This window comes from Notolepis coatsorum, assembly GCF_963971535.1.
Source record: "Notolepis coatsorum genome assembly, chromosome: 10".
NCBI lineage: Eukaryota > Metazoa > Chordata > Actinopteri > Aulopiformes > Paralepididae > Notolepis > Notolepis coatsorum.
Genome location: NC_140174.1, coordinates 95,966,776 through 95,990,958, shown reverse-complemented (window position 1 = coordinate 95,990,958; position 24,183 = coordinate 95,966,776). Strand labels below are relative to the sequence as shown.

Genomic DNA, 24,183 nt, shown 5'->3' with positions numbered 1-24,183 from the left:
TTACGTTGCATCGATCTTATTTGATAATTGATAATAGATCGATATATCGATCTGGATTGATGTATCGTCCCACCCCTACGTACGGCTCAATACACACAATTGTTAAGGGGATGCAGACCAGAGAAAGACGTTTGTCTTGTTTACATCAGGGCCCCATTTTCAATTCATAGTGACATTTATGACATACACAACATACATGACATCATGACATTTATGGCATAGGGAGGGCGGAGGGACATACATGACATACAGGTATATAGTACTGTTACATTTGTGACGTATACGATATGCAGAAATATACAGTACTGTTACCCATAGATCCTAACAGAGAATATATGTATGATGGGGAGGAGACTGTACATTAGGAGGGGGTGGGCGGGTGGGAGAAAAATATACATACGGTGGGGAGAAAATATACACGGTGGGGAGGAGACTGTCTATTAGGAGGGGGGGGGGGGGGGGGGTGGACATTTACGGTGGCCAGTTTAGAATTGCAGCCTCCCGTAGGTGCTCTTTAAGAGCGGTTTTGAATGTGGGTATGGATTCACATCTTTTTACGGCTGTGGGTGTTCCACATTGTTGTGGCATAATTGTGAAATGTGTTTAGTCCCTTGTTTGTGCCGAATCTGGGTTTAACATGATTTGTGGAACTGACCTTTGGGAAGTATTTCGACGTGTACATGGGTACCTGTGTGGTGTAGTGTATCTTGTACCATCAAATGCACACAGCACACACACCCACACGCACACACTCACTTAAACAAACAACACACTGCAGCACCCACTCTCCACACTTTAGATCACACAAACACACTTTATATTTATTGATAAAGGATTTGCACTACAACTCGTACACCTACTGTAAATTGTACCTAAATTGCACCTCATCCCATTTCTGCCTAGCACTATAATATAATATATGCAGAATAGACGTAACTGAGTTACCATATAATATACAATACTGTGCAGTGTACTAATATACAATACTATATTATAGTATTGTATATTAGTACACTGCACAGTATTGTATATTATATGGTAACTCAGTTACGTCTATTCTGCATCGAACATTGTACATATGTCTAAACTGAACACTGTGACCTAATTTTTTTTTTACTTCTAATTTACATGCTATACTATGTTGTTTTATTTCATACTTATCTTGTCTTGCACAGTCTCTGGAGCGTAACAGTAAGAAGCATTTTGTATAAAAGTATTCTGTACTTCTGTATGACAACTATTAAAGAAACTTGAAACTTGAGTATGATTATGCCATTTATGTGGGTTCGAATATTTTTTTGTGTTTCACGCCATATCCGGATCACATGAGTAATAATGGGGCCAAATTCCAGTTCGCATTGCTTAATTGATAATTTGGTGTATACTATGTCCTGCAGTCTGTGGTGCTACTATATTTACTTCTAAATTTCTCCAGGATACTGATGCTTGGGGATCCAACCAGGTTGTCAGTGGTCTTAAAGTGTACGCCTTAAAATAGTGGAAAAAATCTGGAAATGCCATACCTCCGTCGGCTTTGTTTCTCTGTGCGGTGGATCTTTTTATATGTGGTGGTTTGTTATTCCAAATAAATTTGTATGCGGCAGTGTAATTTTTTCCAGTAACCATCTGGAGGGGGTAACGGTAGCATTGAGCTGATGAAGTTGATTCTAGGTAAGACATCCATCTTAACTATTGAAACCCGTGCCTGTACTGAGTTTTAAGTTTTGACCACCTGTCAAAGTCGTATTTTATTTTATTTTGGATTTCTATGTAATTGTGCTTCACCGTTTGGCTTATGGTAGGGAATACTTCAACTCCCAAACATCTAAAGTGTTTAACCATTGGTATTTCTTCTGGAAGGAGTATATTTTGTGCAGGGGCGTTAAGTGGAAGGAAAGCCGACTTTGGCCAATTTATCTTAAATCCCGATAGATCGCCAAAGTCATCAATCAACTTGAGAAGATGAGGCATTGCGGTGTTAGGGTTTTGCATGAACAGTATTACGTCGTCCGCATATAAACGAATTTTGTGTTGTGTGCCCTTGATTACGATTGGTTCTATGAATTGGGTTTGTCTTATATATTGTGCTAAAGGCTCTAATGATAAATCGAATAGTCCGGGACTAAGAGGGCAATCCTGTCTAGAAGAGCGTGATACCGGAAAGATTTCGGAGGTGATTATACCTGTTGTAATCATGGCCGATGGGTCTTTGTATAATACTTTAATCATATCAATGAATCCTTTTCCTAACCCCATCCTTTCTAATACTGCCCATAGATACGACCATTCCAACCTATCAAAAGCTTTCATCGCATCCAGGGACAGCATCGCCTTAGGTGTGATGTCGTCCTTGCTGGCATCTAGTACGTGTAGTAATCCGTGATCAAGCGGCCTCTTATGAAGCCAGTCTGATCCGGATGAACCAAAGACGTCATATGCTTTTGAAGTCTGATGGCTAATACCTTAGAGTACAGTTACAGTGATGCATTGTATAGTCTGATGGTTGTTGGAATGAAGGACTTCCTGTGCTGTTCAGTGGTGCATTTAGGTAGTGTGAGCCTAGCACTGAACATGCTCCTCCTGTCCGCCAAGTCTGTGTATAGTGGGTGGGAGGGGTTTTCCCTGATGGCCTGGAGCTTAGCAAGGCTCCTCCTCTCCGCCACCCTCGCTAGGGAGTCCAGCTCCACCCCAACCACGCTACTGGCCTTCCTGACCAGCTTATCCAGCCTGTTTGTGTCCCCTGCTCTCAGTCCGCTGCCCCAGCAGGTCACAGCGTACAAGAAGGCGCCCGCCACCACCGACTCATAGAACATCCTCAACATCCTTGTACAGACATTGAATGATCTCAGCCTTCTGAGGAAGTAGAGTCGGCTCTGGCCCTTCTTGTACAGTGCCTCTGCATGTTTTGACCCGTTCAGTTTGTTGTCGATGTGCACACCGAGGTATTTGTACTCCTCAACCATGTCCACATCGACTCCCCTGATGGAAACAGGGGTCACAGGTGCACTCCTCCTCCTCCCCAGCTCCACCACCAGTTCCCTGGTCTTTGCCACATTTAGCTGCAGGTGGTTTTTATCGCACCATGTGATGAAGTCCACTACCAGTTCCCGGTATTCCCTCTCGTCACCGTCCTTTATACATCCCACTATCGCAGAGTCATCAGAAAACTTCTGAAGGTGGCAGGACTCTGACCGATAGTGGAAGTCGTTGGTGTTGTAGACGGTGAAGAGGAAGGGAGAGAGGACTGTCCCCTGCGGGGGCCCGGTGTTGCTGACCAGTCTGTCTGACACACAGCTCCGTAGGCGCACGTACTGTGGTCTGCCCGTCAGATAGTCAACAACCCAGGACGCGTCTACCTTAATGATAAGCAAGCAGTGCAAAAATGCGGAAGCATTCGTCACCGCACGCCACTACGGTAAAGCGCCTTTCTTTTCAGGCCCGCTTTGGGAGCTGTCGCGCGGAAATAGGCTGTCTATTGCCATTCTCTTTGACAAACTCTAACCTTAACCAGCTCCTTAACAGCGCCTAAACTTAACCGTTCTAACCTTAACCAACTCCGAAACAATGCCTAACCTTAACCTTAACCTTAACCATGCCTAACCTTAACCATAGAAAGAATATTGCCATTCTCTTTGACAAACTCTAACCTTAACCAGCTCCTTAACAGCGCCTAAACTTAACCGTTCTAACCTTAACCAACTCCGAAACAATGCCTAACCTTAACCTTAACCTTAACCATGCCTAACCTTAACCGGCGAAAGAATACACGTTAAAAAAAAATCACGTTAAAAAAAATATATTTTATGGGATTCGAACTCGCCAGCAAACGAGCTGTAGGATCCACAACCATGCAGTGTTGCCAATTGAGCTATTTCTCGATACTGAATAAGGGGCGGTGACTTATATATATTGAGCTCCGCTCGTGTCGAACCAAGGCGGGATCTCATGCGCATGCGCGGGCACCTCGCGCGAGCACGCCGGCGCACGCACGCACCTGAGCGAGCACGCCGCCGCCGGTGCACGCACCTGGGCGCTGGGCGGCGGAAAATGAAAGGCGCATTACCGCACGCCACTACGGTAGAATGCTTCCGCATTCTTGCACTGCTTGCTTATCATTAAGGAACAGGCACCCAGCGTACCAGGGGGGCCTCTACCTGCATCGCCTCCAACTTCTCACCCAGCAGCCCAGACCTTAGGCCTAAAAAAAAAAAATGGTTTGGTTCCAGTTGCCGACCGACCCTGCCGATTCATAAAAATCTTAGTCAAACCTTTAGTATTATGGATATTAAACATGCTGGCAGAGTACATGCATCCATGTTGTTGTGAACATTTTAATTAAATAAAGAAATTCCCTATCCATAGTCGCCGTGGGAAAAAATTAAATAAAATAAATTCCCTACCTACCCATGGCCTTAACTGACAACCAACAGGAACCAAACAATATTTTCTTTTATGCCTTTTTATGGTATCAAAAGCACTCGAGAAGTCAAAGAACATGACTCTCACAGTGCTCCCCGGCTTGTCTAGGTGAGTGTAGGCTCGGTTCAGCAGGTAGATGACAGCATCCTCTACCCCCAGTCGTGGCTGGTAGGCGAACTGGAGGCGTGAATGCCACCTACAACGTAACTGTACAGAACTGCGTTTCCACAGTTGCTCTGATTGGCCACTGACCCCACGTGACCCTACCCTATTACACGCCCCCTTATCGACGCGTGTTATGCGACGCTGCACAGCTCTTTCGCTCGCAGAACGGCTGTTTCCCTATTTATAATATTGGAAACGCCGTGATGTGAAGCACCTCTGTATTAAATGCCGACAGCACCTCTGTATTAAATGCCGACTCATCAATCAATCAATAACAACATTAACGATAACGCCACGCTGCAATAGTCTCGCGTCTATCTGCTAACGTATTTATAATATTGGAAACGCTGCGCTGTGAAGAACCTCTACTGTCTTTAACTATGAACAAACACAACACTCTAACTTAACATCTTTAGATAATAAAGTACTCAACCTCTACTGTCTAAAAATTGTAAAGTCAATTAACGACTGATGGCTGTTTGTTGTAGAGGGCGCGGTGGCAGACTTTGTCCGATACAGAAAATTAAGTCTATGTAACAAAAGAAATCCTGATTTATACGTGCCCCATGTAAAATATTTAAACAACCATTAAGCAGTGTTGGGCAAGTTACTCAGGAAGTATAGGAGTATTTTGTTTTTAGCGCCTTTGAGGTGCTTTGGTACCATGAGGTGCAAGCACAGTCATAGTACCCTTGAATGAGTGCTCCTGCCAGAGTCTTCAGGGTATTCTTGTTTACCAGAGAGGAGATCCGGTACAAGAATCATGTCAAAAGAGACACTGAAAGGGAGAGTTTTCTTAGGTTTGGACATACATGTGCTATAGATAACATTCAGCCACTCAATGTTGACCACTAGGAGCTGCCCAGTACAACTACAGTCTGACACTATTGACCACTAGGAGCTGCCCAGTACAACCAGTCTGATACTATTGACCACTAGAAGCTGCCCAGTACAACCAGTCTAACACTGTTGACCACTAGGAGCTACCCAGTACAACCACAGTCTGACACTGTTGACCACTAGGAGCTGCCCAGTGCAACCAGTCTGATACTATTGACCACTAGAAGCTACCCAGTACAACCAGTCTAACACTGTTGACCACTAGGAGCTACCCAGTGCAACCAGTCTGACATTGTTGACCACTAGGAGCTGCCCAGTACAACCAGTCTGACACTGTTGATTACTAGAAGCTGCCCAGTACAACCAGTCTGACACTGTTGACCACTAGGAGCTGCCCAGTACAACCACAGTCTGACACTGTTGACCACTAGAAGCTGCCCAGTACAACCAGTCTGACACTGTTGACCACTAGGAGCTGCCCAGTACAACCAGTCTGACACTGTTGACCACTAGGAGCTGCCCAGTACAACCACAGTCTGACACTGTTGACCACTAGAAGCTGCCCAGTACAACCAGTCTGACACTGTTGACCACTAGGAGCTGCCCAGTGCAACCAGTCTGACATTGTTGACCACTAGGAGCTGCCCAGTACAACCAGTCTGACACTGTTGATTACTAGAAGCTGCCCAGTACAACCAGTCTGACACTGTTGACCACTAGGAGCTGCCCAGTACAACCACAGTCTGACACTATTGACCACTAGGAGCTGCCCAGTACAACCACAGTCTGACACTGTTGACCACTAGGAGCTGCCCAGTGCAACCAGTCTGATACTATTGACCACTAGAAGCTGCCCAGTACAACCTGTCTGACCCTGTTGACTACTAGGAGCTGCCCAGTACAACCAGTCTGACATTGTTGACCACTAGGAGCTGCCCAGTACAACCAGTCTGACACTGTTGATTACTAGGAGCTGCCCAGTACAACCACAGTCTGACACTGTTGACCACTAGGAGCTGCCCAGTACAACCACAGTCTGACACTGTTGACCACTAGGAGCTGCCCAGTACAACCACAGTCGGGACACTGTTGACCACTAGGAGCTGCCCAGTACAACCACAGTCTGACACTGTTGACCACTAGGAGCTGCCCAGTACAGTCAGTCTGACACTGTTGACCACTAGAAGCTGCCCAGTACAACCAGTCTGACACTGTTGACCACTAGGAGCTGCCCTGTACAACCAGTCTGACACTGTTGACCACTATAGGAGCTGCCCAGTACAACCACAGTCAGGACACTGTTGACCACTAGGAGCTGCCCAGTACAACCACAGTCTGACACTGTTGATTACTAGAAGCTGCCCAGTACAACCACAGTCGGGACACTGTTGACCACTAGGAGCTGCCCAGTACAACCACAGTCTGACACTGTTGATTACTAGAAGCTGCCCAGTACAACCAGTCTGACACTGTTGACCACTAGGAGCTGCCCAGTACAACCACAGTCTGACACTGTTGACCACTAGGAGCTGCCCAGTACAACCAGTCTAACACTGTTGACCACTAGGAACTGCCCAGTACAACCACAGTCTGACACTATTGACCAGTAGGAGCTGCCCAGTACAACCAGTCTAACACTGTTGACCACTAGGAGCTGCCCAGTACAACCACAGTCTGACACTGTTGACCACTAGGAGCTGCCCAGTACAACCAGTCTAACACTGTTGACCACTAGGAGCTGCCCAGTACAACCACAGTCTGACACTGTTGACCACTAGGAGCTGCCCAGTGCAACCAGTCTGACATTGTTGACCACTAGGAGCTGCCCAGTACAACCAGTCTGACACTGTTGATTACTAGAAGCTGCCCAGTACAACCAGTCTGACACTGTTGACCACTAGGAGCTGCCCAGTACAACCACAGTCTGACACTGTTGACCACTAGGAGCTGCCCAGTGCAACCAGTCTGATACTATTGACCACTAGAAGCTGCCCAGTACAACCTGTCTGACCCTGTTGACTACTAGGAGCTGCCCAGTACAACCAGTCTGACACTGTTGACCACTAGAAGCTGCCCAGTACAACCAGTCTGACACTGTTGACCACTAGGAGCTGCCCAGTACAACCACAGTCTGACACTGTTGACCACTAGGAGCTGCCCAGTACAAGGATTTCTTTTGTTACATAGACTTAATTTTCTGTATGCCCAAACCCCCCCTCCATATGCTTGCACCTTGCACCCCCCCCCCCTAAAGTCAAAGAAAGTGTCTTTTTTCAACACTGACGAGCAGGAGATGATAATGAACGCTTATGAAGAATACAAGACCATAATCATGGCAAAATCCAACACCGCCACCGCTGCGAGAGCAAGACAAGAAGCATGGCAAAATATCCCTGACATGTTAAATGCATTAAGTGTTGGGAAAATTATAGGCCTATTTCACACATTCTATGAAATCAATACATTCTGGAAATCATCTCGCGACCCCCCCGCGGCTGCTTGCGACCCCTCTAGAAAAACGAAGCACAAAAACATTATTCAGAATGGTATAATGGGATCTCTGAGGAAGGGAGCTGCCATTCTTTTCCTGAGGGAGTGTCAAGCTTATCCAGCTAACTTCAGTTAGTCTGCGCTGGAGCAGGTTCAAGTTTATGGATGTGTTGCTATAGTGATTTTGCCAAACTTGCTTTGTGGAACCGAAAAGCCTGACTTATGTCAAGTTATCCTGAAAATTATCCGGCTAACTCAGTTAGCCACGTATGAGGAATAGGGATGCACTAATTATCGGGCCGATATCAGCAATTATGACGTCATCCCGATAAACCCGATAACGTTATTAATAGCTCCGATAATATAATATATTTTTTGGTAAATGCGGTGTGGGTGAATTTGGATGAAGTGCGTTTGTTTTGACTGTCGGCTCCTCCCGTTTTGCCAGTACTGTGATACGACTGATAGCGTGTGGTTTAGGAACAGGGCGTTTTACACAAATCCAGCGCTCCCTTTCTTGGCTGTGACGTAGCCACGTACGTTTCTTGAAAGCAGCGCGGATGTCAACAAAGATGGCGACGCTAATGGGGATTGTTTCAGAGGGGAAAAGTTTGCTTGCTATTTGTAATAAATGCAATGCAGAAGTTCCACGAGGAGGGAAAAGTGCAGCGGCTTGTGATACATCCAACCTAGCAGGTCACCTGCGGCATCACCACCGCTGCGATGGTGTGTTATTGTGTTAACTTAAAAGCCTGCGACGACGCGGGGAGCTAAGCAAAGCTAGCCCCTTTCATGGCTGTGATGCAACCCTTGGTTGAATACGCAGTCACTTATTGCTCCGTAGTAGCCAGGTTAATTTGCACCACCAAGGACTGCTTAAAAGCTAGCGGCTTGAGCCCTTGGGTCATTTCTGTCAAACTTCTTTAATTTAGCAAACGACTCGTCAATAGGTACAAGCGTGCTCGCGCCGTCGTCGTAGGCTTCTAACACCATCGCAGCGGTGGTGATGCCGCAGGCGACCTCCTAGGCCAGGGGTGGCCAACCAGTCAGAGACTAAGAGCCACAAAAATTACTGTGGTACCACAAAGAGCCACACCATATACCAGCGTTTCTCAACCTTTTTTTTCAGTCACGGCACCCTTCATGTGTTTATAGGTCTCACCCTCTGGCCTCTGAAGTTGCTAATGTCTTTTTTATTTGGGCCTCACAGGGTTAAAAGTACCCTGTGAGACCCACGGTTGCAAAATTACAAAATCACTTTTAGCCATTTAAAAAAATAATGTTTATTTAAAAAAATTTAAAGGGGAACTATTTTACTATTTCTTTCACTATTTGGGCACTTTTACACAATTCCTGTGAGTCTATGGAACACCTAGGTTTTTTTCAAAAAAATAAAATGCATTCTTTTGTATTTCTAATCAAGTACTCAAAAACCGCATTTTTCTACCTCAAGATCTTAAGCCGTTTTGAGGCTGGGCTCCAACCACTGTGTGGCCTGGTGCCAACTGCCACATCAACTGCCACATTATTATGCAGCTGAGAAATTTCTGACATCACAGATATGCACATTTTCAGATGACTCAGTTCAGTGAGGGTGAATATTGTGAGAGGAGAATTGGAAGAATGCGCCAATATGAGAATTAGAGACATAGATCCTATTAATATAAGTCCACATAGCTAAGAAACAATGGTAAACACTGAAAAAGGCCATTTATAAGATAGTTCCCCTTTAAGCACATGTATAGTCAATTGGTCCTGTTGTTCAGCCTCACAATGCTATTTGATAGTAAATGTGTTTAAATGTCCCACCCTCTGGCCTCTGAAGTTGCTAATGTCTTTTTAATTTGGGCCTCACAGGGTTAACCTCTTAAGCCAGAGATATACAGTAAAAGTGTATATTTTCAGCATTACGTTTGTTTACCAATTATTTTAACTGTTATTAGTGAAATATAAGATTATAGAAATCTCAGGGCATTGAGTCGGAAACCGGCGCATATTGACAGGAGGAAGTGGCACATCCAAAAGTGAGTATAGTCTTTTGAAGGAAGAGACTCAGGGCTTTCAAATTTAGAAAAACTACCCTACCCAGCTCACACCAGCCCCTGTCAATCATCTGACTTCTGGATTTACTTTTTTATTTCTCTTATTTTTTGGGATTATCTCCCACAAACCTGAATGTTATTGCCATAAAACAGAACGCAGTTAGTTTCTCTACCTTTCTGTGAACGTCGCAAAAAACGGTGTTGCAATATGATGAAACATTTTGGAGAAATTTACATTATAAAAAAGATGGCAGAATTCAGTACTGTATCTACAAAACCTTCTGTTTAATCATCTTCCCTTTATTCATTTGCTTAGATTTTTCAGGTCTGGTCAATTTTAGCATGGTGTTATTCACAGTCAAAGATAAAACATTTTTTTAAATAGAATTGATATTCTCCTTTGGTTCATTACAATTTACTCAAGCCTAGTAACAGACACTATTTCTGACACTGATCCATTATGTCCCTAGATTCAGATACCAAGAACATGCAAATGGACCATTAAAAAAAAAGTGTATTCTAAGTCCTTATGGAATGAGTGACATAAAAAAGAAAAAAAGTAATTTTTATTTATTTATTTTGTATTTTTTTAAATGGATGGAAGAGCCGCATGCGGCTCGTGAGCCGTGGGTTGGCCACCCCTGTCCTAGGCTATGTGTCCACTTAAAGCCTTTCTTTCAAGGCGGACAGCTTTGAAAAAAGAAGAAAAAAAAGCTTTGAGCGTCTTAGGTTGGATGTTTTATAAGTTGTTGACGGATTGTGAATTTTCATTTGGAAAAATAAATATGGTCACTTTATCCGTCAAAACTGTTGTCTTAGCTTTTGTTTCTGTTGTCTGGTTAGGTCAAAACTACAGGAATATACATTTAAGTTGGTGTTAAGTTATTGTCCTGGGAAGTCTTTTTATTGTGATATGTTTTGTTTCATGTTGAAAAAAAAAGAAAAACAATTTGATAAAAAAAAAAAATACATTAAACATTTTTTTTAATACAATAAATATCGGGTATCGGTTATCGGCTTGAGGAGCATAAAGTTATCGGTATCGATATCGGTGTCAAAAAAATCAATATCGTGCATCCCTAATGAGGAACAGGGCTCTGTTTATTATTATTATTGTAGTATTGTGTGTTGTCATGTTTTTATATTTCATGTTTATGTTTGTTTATGTTTATTTAGGATCCCCATTAGCTTTTGCACTAGGCAAAAGCTATTCTTCCTGGGGTCATGTAAAAGAAAAGAGAAAATAAAAATAAATTGATAAAAAAATTTAAGAATTGCACTCACTTCCATTTCCCCCTGATGTTCTCAGAATGACAAAGAGGCGGTGGATCCCAGAGGAAGGACACCACTCCACCTGGCCGTGTCCCTCGGTCACCTGGAGTCAGTCAGAGTCCTCCTGAGACACGGTGCTGCAGTAACTACAGAGAATGCCAATGATTGGACAGGTTAGGCTGGCTGACATGACCGACTGGGATTTGTGATTGTGTGTTTATGTTGGCTGCACTTCGGGTCTTTTGAGTGGTTTTGTGGCTGTGATTGTTTTGGCGCATATCCCACAATTTCGGTATACCTACTGGGATTTCCTATTAACCCTTGTGTGGTGTTTGCGTTTTTGTTTCTCAACCAATGTTCACGGGTCTGGTGGACCCACAACATTACTTGGATTTTAAAACAATGAAGCCGTAACAATTAGGGATGCACCGATGTGAAAATTCTCAACCGTTACAGATTGTTCAAATAACACAATCGGCCGCTACCGATATTTTGTTATTAGTGCCCTGGCCATTTTTTATTTTTGTTTGGAAAAAATACTTTTCTAAAAATACGTTTTCTATTTTTATGATGTTCTCTCTTTTATTTTTTTTAAACTTAAATTTTTTATTAACATTTATAGACAAACAACACTTACACAATACCTACAATGACATCAACAACACAACCGTACATCCACATGGGCCCCTTGAATTCGGTCGCGCTCAGCCTCCCAGACCTCCATGAGAGGGACCCCCCCCCTCCCGCCATCCACCCCCAGAAACAGGGCTCCCCTACATTCCAGGGCCGTCTCACGCTGGGCCGAGTACTCAGCGACACGGGTACCTTGAATTTGATTGATTGGGCCAGGCCCAGTAGAGGGGCGAGGGGTGGTACCCCCCCCCCCCCCCCACCGAGCCAAGCCCGCTACCTCCCATGCCACCCAGCACCACGGCCGACGACCCCACAACATCCAAGACCCCACTCTCCCGGGCCAAACCGTGGAAACGATGGTCCCCCTCCCCCAACATCCCCCCCCCTCAGTTAAGCCCATAGGAGCCCCCCATATCCCAGGCCGATGCGCGCGCCGCCGGGCCCCCAGCGACACGGGTCCCTTGAATCGATTGGGCCAGCCCAGTAGAGGAAAGGATAGGGGACTCTTCCCCCACCGAGCCAAGCCCGCTATTTCCCATGCCACTGAGAGCCCCACCCTACGCCCACCGACCCCCCAACACACAGGACCCCGCCAGGCAAAGCCCAGCCGCTCTGATCCCCCTGAGAGAAACCCCTCCCTCCCGCCCTCCTCCCCGAGAAACAGAACACCCCATATCCTGGTCCACCACGCGCGGAGCAGAGCACCCAGAGCTCCCATCTGCCCCCACCCGACCGCCAGGCCCCCGGCCCACGAGAACCCCAAGACCAGGCCTGCAGCAGGCCAAAGCACCACGCCTCAATGATCACGCGACCCCAAGCCCGGTGCTCAGGCCACGGCGTCCGAGGGCCCCAGGAACCCCCCCCCCCCCCCCCACACACCAATCCCACAACACGCAAGGCCCCCCCTCCCCCGGGTCGAACCGCCGGAACGATGGCCCCTCCCCCGACACCCCCCCCACCGAACCCAGCCTGCCCACCTCTGCACCTCCCGTGTCACCGACATCACCGCATATATTTATGAAAAATGAAACTTAACAACACAATAAGAAAAAATGAAGTGAACATAAATGGTTATATGGTTAGCACTCTTTCCCCGATTGGCGGTTTGGGGGGGGGGTCAGCCCTCCCCCTGGAGAAGCCCCCCCCCCCCCCCCCCCCCCAGAGACGGAGATACCCCCCAAAGGAGATTCTCCAAGCCTCTCCATGTCCAACATTTTGAATTCTTGTCCTTCATATTTGTGCACATTTAAAGCAACTGCTATTCTAACATAACTCAGAAGAAAATAATATAAAAAGAAGACTAAAGACAATTGGCACTTCCCAGGTAATTCTTTTTAACACCGTTTAACCCCCGTTGGAGGGGTAAGGCTCTCCTGGAGAGGGCCCCTCCTATAACGACGTAGATATCCCCAATCGGGATTCTCCAATGTCCCTATTATTGTCCAACATTTTATTTGAATTTTTATCTTTCATATGTTAGTACATTTCCAGAGCTCCCGGTCCGGTCTCCGAATGTGATTCCCCATGTTCCCTGTCATAGTCTAGTATGTGTTATTTGTATTATATGTCCCGAATCAAGTCCCAATTCCCCAATCTAATGTGTTTACCCTGTCTGTAGTGTTGTCTGCAGTGTGTCTCGAATCATAACCTCCATTCACTATCTCATTTATGCATATGTGGTATTTAATCTTGGTCGGTGTGTATGACCTCAGTGTTCGAGTCCTGCTTGGTGTGTGAAACCTCGTTATTCAAGTTCTGGCTGGTCCGGTTGATCTCGGTGCTCGGATCTCGGTTGGTGTGTGTGGCCTCCGTGTTCGCATCTTGGCCGTCCCGGGCGACCTCCGCGCCTGCATCTCGTGTGCGGATGGTCCGGCCGACCTCGGTGCCCGAGTCCTGGTCGGTCCGGTTGTATCCAGCGTCTCCCCGTCCCTCCCCTGGGGGCCGTCCGTTTCACCTCTCCCGAACCAGCTTGTATCACTTGCTGCGTCATATTCATCGTGTTAACTTCCATGTTAGCTTGCAGCTCCTTCTCCAGCCAGGCCTTGCTGCGGTCCAACACCACGTTAGCTTGTATCCCTTGCTCCGTCGTATTCCTCGTGTTAACTTCCATGTTAGTGTAGAAGGGTGGATTATCCCTGCTTATGGGAGTAGTTATACACAGCCACCTGGTAGCAGGATACAGTAGAGTTTGATCTATCTGCACCCCCGTCTTTGGGCCCGGAACGTCGTTCTGGAGGGCGGGCAGCAGGAGCGGATGGGGCCCAGGGTTTACTAACCTGGGGGGTGGTACTCTGGTCTTCCTCGCCTTCCAAGGCGGTCAGCAGTAGCTCCCCACACACTCTCACTTCCCCCAGTACCTCCGTTAGCCCTCCCACACCCGGTGACTGTCAGTTCAATAGTTATATTGGGCTTCCCTTTAAGCAGTACCCTTCCTTGACCACCTGTATAGACCCTCAATGAATATGCTGCGAATGGGGTGGAAGGGTTAAATAAATATACCACAGTCACAAGTATTTACCCGGTCAACAAGGTTAGCATATGATCAGAAATAGACACTCACACCGTGCTCCCATTTACTTCTACTTTATATAAGCCTGGTCAATTATCAGTTACAAGTTGTACTTTATGTGGTTCATATGGCATGTATTCATATACGGCACCGGGTGCTCTCACTTGTATTATAGGGGAATACTATTCCCAACATAGGCACCTAGTGCTCAATACATTATTACAAAACCCCGTGTGGATTAGGGGAAGACCCAGGCACATGGTAAGTAGTTCAATGGGGATTCAAGAACGTCACAGTGATGCACAAATACAAAAGAAATCATTTACATGTGGGCCCACGTTACCAAATAAAACCTACTCTAAAGCCGGCTTATAATGTTTGGGGTACCCCTAGACACTGGTCGTTAGCGTTCGCTTGAATGGATACTGTTGTGGGCACACGAGGTACTGTTGTACTTAGCCAAGATGGCGGACCCACTCTCATCACGTCTCGTCCGGGTGACAAGATTGCGTCGGGCGATCCCGCGAGCACAGCCAGCGGGCTGGGGTAGACAGCATGGGCAGTGGTGAAACTGGAGGATCGTGCTGTGTTGTGGCGACCTCTGCTGGTGGGGAGAGGTGTCTTCTGCGGCGTCGATGAGACGTCCACTGCGGGCTGTTGACTGGGCTGGCGCGCTCTAAACTGTTTGGCTACCTTAAACAGCTAAACTGTGGGTCTTAGTGAACCCTCCTTCTATCGTCTGTACTACTAACGCAACGTGGCTGTATGCACCACCGGTCTTCAGCGACGCTCGCCTGTTAGTATACTTGAGTCACTATAGCTGTTAGCAGCATGCTAATACACTGCACACACTGCTACTATAACACGTTATCTATGGACGTTGGTTCTTCTTTCCGTATCGCTTACTCACACACTTCACTATCGCTTGTACTTCTAGGATAACACGTTATCTAGCAAGTACTCTCTATCACCTGTCGCTCTCCAATAGGGTTGGGCACCGAAAACCGGTTCTAATAGGAACCGGTTCCTAACTTCCGGTTCTGGAACCGGAAGTAACATATTTGAATTTCGATTCTAAATTTCGATTTTTTTTTTAACTTTTTTTTTTATTTTTTTTTTTATTTTTTTACTTTAATACCCTAGTTACAGTACAGCAACCAAATTAAACTGTATCAAGTCAACTGAAAATGTGAATAGTATGATTTTCTTTTTGAAATAAAAAAAAATATAAAAAATCTCCTTCGAAATAAGCTGTGACCTGTTTTGACCTGCACCTCAAAGAATCGGAATCGAGAATCGTTTAGAACAGGAATCGATATGGAGAATCGGAACCGGAATCGTTCAAATCCAAACGATGCCCAACCCTACTCTCCAACAGGGCTCTTCAACGGGACTCTTCCAACGGGGCTCTTCCAGAGCACACGCCCGTTGCGACCGATCATGTCCGAGTTCACTGTCAAAGAGAACTTCCTTGTGTTCCGCCCTCCAGGTAATCCCCTCTCGCTCGTTGCTTCTCTCTCCTCCACTCCACCTGCCACCACTGCCCCCTGCTGGCAACCGCAACTGATCCCACTATAGGACCACTCCAGAAAGGGAGAAAGATGCTTCAATGTCATGTTAGTGATCCATATCGAAGCCGGGGAAAGAGGAGCACCTCGCATCATTAGTAGTCTGGGCGAGATATCAAAAGGAACACCATTTATCACACTTTATACACACACAGGGGAAGTAACAAGTTAGTCAGCACTTCTGAATACTTAGCAGAATATTCAGGATGCTACATTTCCCCCCACTTTAAACTTGCCAAGTCCTCTGCAAGTTACCTCAATGAAACCAGTTTAATCGCATGAAAACGGTCCTTAGACCAACAGTTTCACACATTGTTTCATTAATTGTACACATTGTTCCACAAACACACTCTTTAGCACATAGTCCTGGCGATACCGAGCGGGTAGCCGACCTCTGGTGCTCCTCTGGGGCCGGGTTCGCTCAACCCCCCTCGCGTCTGACTCCGTGTCAGATTCGTCCGTCCCTGCCGGCAGGTCATCGGCCACGGCTTCGGCCTCTGATGGGCCGCCAGCGGTGCCCTCTTCGCCCCTGTCTCCGCCGTCCTCTCCTGAGGGGACCAACTCTACCTCTCCTCCCTCGTTCGGCGCTGCTTCAGCGACGACCCGCGGGGCCCTGGGTGGGTTACACGCCCTGGGGTGCGGTTCTCGAGGGTAAATGAAGGCACCCCCCACGTCCGATTCGGATGAGCTCCGCGATCTCATCGGGATCCTCCGGGGAGGCCTCGTCCGCTCTTCCGGGTCGGAGGCCGGGAAGGAGCAGATCTTGAGTTGATCTCTATGCACGGTTCTTTCGGGGCCCCCTCCTTCGGGACGAACTGTGAACACCGATGTCCTTTCGTGGCTCTGCTTAACCACCATGTAGGGCAGGGGTCAGCAACCTTTTTGACATGGAGTGCCTGTTTGAAATATAGTTGTAAATAGTGTGCCTCAACAATATTCCATGCATCGTAATTTTTTTTTCTCATAATCAGGTCTTTTTAATGATCATTTTTACATTATTACATCATTATTGTTGTTATTATTAACAATATTATTATGATGGTTGTATCAACCCTAAATCTGAGTTGGGGTGGGGGGGGATGCAATGCAGACAAACGGCTGCATACAGTGCGACCATTTCACTCACATTTGCCCATTCATTTTTGGACACATCACACACCATCAGTGTGTGTACTGTACGTGTGCTGTCATAGCTCCACCTACAGGCCTAATGGAGAACACCAGGAGAACACCAGGATGTGAATGGAGGGTGAATGTGAGGTATATCGTGTAAATAAGTTTTGATTGATCGCAAGACTACACTGTAAAAAAATAAATAATAAGTTACCAGAACTTAAAAATATTTAGTTCAGTTACTGTGCATTAAGGTTTTCAGTTTTCAATCCATAATAAGTTAACAGAAAAATAAGTACACAACCACATTATTTCAACCTAATAAAACTATGTTTATTGTCATTGTTTTAAGAACACAAGTTGACTTGGTAATACTCACATTTTGAGTAAAAAAATGGCTTTTAACATGTGCAATGTTCAATGAAATAGAAAAATAAATAATACAATTTGTTGATTAATCCCACTGGTCACAATGGTGACCGTAATAATGTTTTTGTATAAGGCTCTGCAAATGTTACTGAATGTTGTAGCAATGTATTTCCAGCTAAATTGAAATAATAAACAAATAAAGGGTCTCAATTAAATATGTGGTAGTAAAAATAACCTGTGTGAGGATTTCAACAAGATAAATGCGACAACAGTGCAAAATATTTCACTATAATATTTCAAAGCAAAAAAAATGCGTGCCTAGGGTTGCCTACCCCTGATGTAGGGTGTGGGCTCCCACTTGTCCTGTATCTTGTTGCGGCCCTTGGGTCGGTGGTCGCGGATCAGGACTCTGTCCCCCGCCCTCAAGAGTGCGCCCCTGGACTTCCGGTCGTATATCCGCTTGCGTCGGTGAGCCGCGTGCTGTGCGGTGGCATTCGCGGCCTTCAGTCGCTCATGGTGTCCCTGGACCCATTCGTCTAGGTTCTCTGCACCGTCGTCTATGACATCCCTGCCCCCAGGACATCTCGGGGCATCCTTGCGTCCCTCCCGAATAGCAGATAGAAGGGGGAGTATCCCGTGGAGGAGTGTATGTGGCAGTTGTACGTGAGTACCAACTCCGGCAAGTGTTCCTTCCAGTCCCTCTTCTTGTCCGCGGGCAGACTATGTCGTGCATGGTTCGGTTGAACCATTCGCACTGCCCATTCCCCTGGGGGTGGTATGGCGTAGTGCGGCTCTTTGAGATCCCATAGAGCCTACAGAGCTCCTTGATCACACTGGACTCAAAATTTCGCCCCTGGTCGGCATGGAGCCGGGCGGGGCAGCCGTAATAGACGAACCAGTGTTTGATGATCGCGACGGCGGTGGTCTTTGCGGTCTGGTCCTTGGTCGGGATGGCGATGGTGAACCGAGTGAACATATCTGTCAATACTAATACGTTCTCGTACCCGCCCGCCGACATCTCTAGTAGGGTGAAGTCCATGGCTAGGACTTCCATGGGCGCTGTTACGTTGGTGCAGGTCATCTGGGCCTGTGCCTTCGGGAATACGTCCCGGGCCAGTGCACACCGCTTACACTGCTGCACCCAGCTCTTCACCTCTTCGGCCATCCCGACCCAGTAGTAGCTCCGCCGCATCAGCTCTATGGTCCCCCTTCCACCGAAGTGTCCCCCGTCTTCATGCTGGGTCTCATAGATCCGCCGCCGCAGGACCGCAGGTACCACCAGCTGTAGGACCTCCTCTCCGTCGCGGGGGTCGCTGACGCGTCTGAACAACACCTGTTGGTGTAGACGGAACCTCTCCGACTGTCCGTATACCTTACGGAGACCTGTGTCCATCTCCTGTAACTGGGTCTTAGAGGGCTGGACTCCCCGGGTCACCGCCCGCCACACCGGTCCCAGTTCGGGGTCGTCTGCCTGAAGTTGCCGTAACTCCGCCAACTGTATCCGCTGTTCCCCTTCTGGGTCACGATCTGTCTTGCGACGACTGTCGGAACCCCCCGCGGTTCGGTCCGTCCCTCAGGGCTTAGGAGAGCCCGGACTTCGTCCGCCGGGATCACCACATAGCCTTCGCGTGCGACTAGGGCGGGGGCCCTCGATGGGACGGCCCGTTCCTCGGGGACCAGCCGAGTATGGGTGCCCGTCGAGTACGGTATGGGTGCCGTGATCGTGAGGAAGTCCTTCTCGGTGTCCTCCACTTCCGGTTCTGGCCTCATCGGCATGCGTGACAGGGCGTCGGCGTTCTGGTTGAGCCGGCCGGGCTTGTAGTGGACCACGAAATCATACTCAGCCAGCTGAACGTTCCAACGCTGCTCCACTGCCCCCAGATTGGCCGTGCCCAGGTACCTCAGCGGGTTGTGGTCGGTGACCACGGTGAACTGAGCGTATAGCAGGAGGTCTCTGAACTTTTCTGTGATCGCCCGCTTCAGGGCGAGGAGCTCTAGCTTGAACACGCTGTAGTTCTGGTCATTCCTCTCAGACCCTCGTAGACCTCTGCTTGCGAAAGCAATGACACGCTCCACGCCCTCTTGCTTCTGGCTAAACACTGCCCCCAACCCCAAGTAGCTCCCGTTGGTGGTCACGATGAAGGGAAGTCGGAGGTCCGGGTAGGCCAACACTGGGGGCTTCATGAGGCACTCCCGCAGGTGGTCGAAAGCCTCTTGGCACTGGGGAGTCCACTTGAATGCCTCGGTCCGTCCTTTAACGAACCCCTTCTTTTCTTTCCCCATCAGGGCATGCAGGGGCTGGGCTACTTGGGCGAAGCGGGGCACGAACCGCCGGTAGTAGGACAGGAACCCAATCACCTGTCGCACCTCCTTCGCCGAGCGTGGCGCCGGCCAGTCCTCTAGCGCCTTTACCTTGTCGGTGTCGACCTGGACACCGGCCGCTGACACGATGTGTCCCAGGAATTTCACCTCTGTCTTGAGGAGAAAACACTTCCTGGGCTTGAGTTTGAGCCCATGCTCCCGGAGGCGCCCGAACACCAGGTCCAGTTTCTGGCAGTGACTCTCGAAGTCGCTGGCGAACACCAGCACATCGTCCAGGTATAACAACAGGACATCGAAGGCCAGGTCCCCCAGTACCGCGGTCATCAACCGCTGGAACGTCGCCGGGGCGTTGCACAGCCCAAAGGGCATACGGGTCCACTGATAAAGGCCGAAGGGCGTCGTGACGACCGTCTTCTCTTGGTCCTCTTCTTTCACCGCCACCTGAAAGTAGCCTGCCGTGAGGTCGAGAGAAGAGAAGATCCTGGCCTGCCCCAGGGCGTCTAGGGACTCCTCTATACGGGGTAGAGGATACGCATCTCGGTGCGTCACATTGTTCAAGCGGCGGTAGTCGCAACAGAACCGCACAGAGCCGTCTTTTTTTTTAATGACGATCACGGCCGGTGACGCCCATGGGCTACAGCTCTCCACGAGTACGCCTTGGTCTACCAGGTCCTGCACGTGCCGTTTCACCTCCTGGAAGACGTGGGGCGGTATCCGGCGGTGCCGTTGCTTGACGGGGTGTGCGTCTCCGGTGGGGACGTAATGGGTGACCGTGGTCGTGTAGCCGTAATCTCCGTCTTATGTTTCTCCAACACCTCATTCAGTCGGCTCACTTGGGCCGGGGTGAGGTCTTGGAGATTCGCCTGGACGGGCACGACGAGCTCCCGGGTCCTCTCATCGGCCGCCGCCGGTGTCTGTTTGTCTCGGGTGTCAATCGCGTCACCCTAACTTCCCCGTTGACTTCTTCCACGGTCACCCTCTCCTTGGGCCGCACTTGCCTGGGGCAGTGGAGTTCCGCCAGTCGGGACCGGGGCCGGAGCACGATCTCGGCGTCGGTCGGGTTCATTAGACGCACGGGTACTCTTCCATTCAGGGCGTACGTCACCACGTTTGCTACTAGTAGGCCGGGTGGCAGGTTGGCACTCTGAGTGCTCTCGACCATCACGGGACGCCGCATCCCCGCCGACGTCTCGCAGCGGCCTGAGACTATCATCTCGCTGTGCGGGGGGACGACCACCGGGTCTCGGCCGGCCACCTTCACATAGCCCATTTTTCCCGGGGCCGTACACTCCCGTTCTGTCTGCCTCATGGCAGCGACAACTCGGCGCAGTGTGACACTTCCGGCGCCGGGCCGACGACTACTGGCGAGACGCATCCCCTTGATCCCCTTGAAGAGGCCGACCACTCCGCCGAGTACGTTCATCCCCAGAAGTCCCTGGAAGGCGTCTCTCGCGGGTCCTCGGAGGGGGTCGTCTTTCACAATGAATATGCACTTCCCGGGGAACGTAATTTCCAAGCACTTCACCTCTGCGTACAGGCACCCCACCACAGGGATCTCCAAACAGTTGGCAGCCGTGAGGGTGATCCAGTTGGCGGAGGTCAGCTTCTGTTTTGGGAAGTTTCGCTTGAAGTGACTCTCCGACATGGTCGTCACCTCGGCTCCAGTGTCGAATAGGCAGCGGGTGTCCACACCATCTATTTGTACCTCCAGGGTGAAGCATTCCCCGTGTACCTGCTGCTCCTCTGGGCTCTCAGCGACTGGGTCGGCGGCTCCGGTCGCGACGGCGTCATCGCCCTTTTCGGTCGGGGTGTCGACGGGCCCGGCGCTTCGGGAGCGGGAGAAGGGGCGGGGCGTGGTCCACCGGCGGGGCAGGGGCAATCTCTGGCGTTATGGCCCGGCTGTTGGCAGGTGTAGCATACCATTCCACGCGGGGCCGCGGACACGTCTCCCCTATGTCGCCGTCCGGCGGCGTCTCTCTGGGGCGCGTCTCGCTCCTGTTGCAATGCCTGGAAGAGCTGTTCCTGGCGCGCGCCCAACCGCTCTTGGCCTGCGAACAGCTGTCGGATCGACTCTTGGAGTGTGTCTGCGAGAGGAGGGGTTTTGCGTCCCGCGGCGGCGTGGATCAGGACCCGGGCGGGACCCTTCGTGGGGGGCAGGACCATCTCTTCCTCGGACCAGTTTATCGCCGCCATCATCAGGTCGATAAACGTCCGTCCCCCGTTCTCCCTCACGGACCTCCTCATCTCCCGTCTCAGCATCTCGTCCCTCAGGCCGAGCACGAACTGCTCCTGCAGCCGGGCGGCAGGATCGGTGACCTGTCCGGGGTCTCTGCCCTGAATGCGCCGCATCCGCTCCTGTAGGTCGTACGCAAACTCTCGCACGGTCTCACCGTCTGACTGCCGGCGGTCGAGGAACTCTCCCAGGCGGATACTGACTGGGGTCTTGTCTCCGTACGTCTCCTGCAGCAAGTGAAACAGGGCGTCTGGCTCTGGGGCGGTTCCTTCCATGGCGAAGCGTACCGTCCGCTTAGCCTCGCCCTTTAAGTGCTGCTGTATGAACTCCGCCTGGTCGTCGCCGGGCACTTTGCTGATTCGGAAATGGGCTTTCATTTCTCGGATCCAGTCCTCCACCGGCGACTCCCCTCTCTCCTTTCCCCCACCGAACTCGCTGCATTCTCGGTCTCGTTGGACATACACGGTCTGCGAGGGGGGCGGGCAGGATTCACGGCCCTCCCTGTTGAGGGCAGCTTGGGTCTTTTCCAGGGCCAGCGCCTGTTGGTCCAGGAGGCCTGCTTGCCGGTGGGCTTTGTCCGCCAGGGCCTTCACCTGGGCGGTCAGTTCCTCCGCGGCCTCCGTCCCCTCCTTCTTCACTTCGGTGGCGGCGTAATTTTGCTCCCGCAGAGCCGCCTGAGAGTAACGCTTCTCTTGGAGTGCCTGCTCGGTCAACTCCTTCACTGCGTCGGCTAGCTGCTCGACCCTCGCCGCCATCTCCTGCGCGGCGCGGTCCCTTCTTCGGACGTCATGGTCTCTCTACTGGTCTGCGTCAAGGAAGTGGAGTAGGATGTTGATCCTGTTCGTGTTGCCAAATGTAGAAGGGTGGATTATCCCTGCTTATGGGAGTAGTTATACACAGCTACCTGGTAGCAGGATACAGTAGAGTTTGATCTATCTGCACCCCCGTCTTTGGACCCTCCTGCTATCGTCTGTACTACTAACGCAACGTGGCTGTATGCACCACCGGTCTTCAGCGACGCTCACCTGTTAGTATACTTGAGTCACTATAGCCGTTAGCAGCATGCTAATACACCGCACACACTGCTACTATAACACGTTATCTATGGACGTTGGTTCTTCTTTCCGTATCGCTTACTCACACACTTCACTATCGCTTGTGCTTCTAGGATAACACGTTATCTAGCAAGTACTCTCTATCACCCGTCCCTCTCCAACGGGGCTCTTCAACGGGACTCTTCCAACGGGGCTCTTCCAGAGCACACGCCCATTGCGACCGCTCATGTCCGAGTTCACTGTCAAAGAGAACTTCCTTGTGTTCCGCCCTCCAGGTAGAGCTGCCGCGGTATTGATGTTTTCCTTACCGCACAAATTTGCTAAATATTTCCTACCGCTGCGGTTATTACCGCACACACACACGCACACAAAAAAAATGTTTGAATGCATTTTTTTGTAGTCTACTCTTTATAGCATATAGCCTGCCTCTAGTCTAAATGTCTATCTTTAGAGGATGACTTTGCAGCATGAATATTGTTTGGGATTCGGCAAGCACGCATTCGTTAAAAGTGAAACACGGATTCGAAGTATCCCCTCTGTGTCGCGGGCAGGGGTGGTAGCGGCGCGCCCGCCGGTTACCCCCCGACCCTTTCTTCTTCTTCTTATTATTATAACGTTACTACTTATGATTACAAAGGCATTCGTTTTGTGGCATTACGTTATATAGTTACACGTTCGTATTTACCGGACCATAGCAAGGCAAGCGTTACTCAATTCATATCTCAGTTCCTTTCTTTGCTCAGAGCGTGCAGAGTTGTACCCATTCTGCGGTCTGTTAATAAAGTTTTCAATCAGACAAGTGTATAGAACGAAGGGCTTTTATTATAACATTTCGTTGCAGTAAAATCATTATGCCTCGTTCCCTGAGGAGCGACGGTACGTCGGTAATCCACTCCGGTCTCCGGTGGGAGCTAACGTATATTAGCCGTGTTGTGACTGTGAGCTCTGATCAATGGCTGAGATTCAGGAAGTAAAAGCACTGCAAGACGATCCAAACGTGTGACGCGTCTCTCTTCTGACCAATCAGTGGTCTGCAATGTTTCACATGACTTTTCTGGTACCCAATAGGGTCGCTTGGAACCTCGATAGAGGAGTAGGGTATATCTGCAGAGCCGCAAGCCCAACGAGAGAAGGGTACTTTATTATTATAAAA

At 49.2% G+C, this 24,183-nt stretch overlaps 1 protein-coding gene across 2 annotated transcripts in view; it reads left to right on the top strand.

The window, feature by feature from the left end:
• The window catches only part of ankrd13a (ankyrin repeat domain 13A), a 44,358-nt gene that overhangs the window by 7,534 nt on the left and 12,641 nt on the right, over window positions 1–24,183 (top strand). For both annotated transcript variants that reach the window (XM_084322828.1, XM_084322827.1), the window contains exon 2: window positions 11,266–11,401. In XM_084322828.1, coding sequence (XP_084178954.1) covers window positions 11,266–11,401 — 136 coding nt within the window. The remainder of the gene's footprint in view (window positions 1–11,265; window positions 11,402–24,183) is intronic.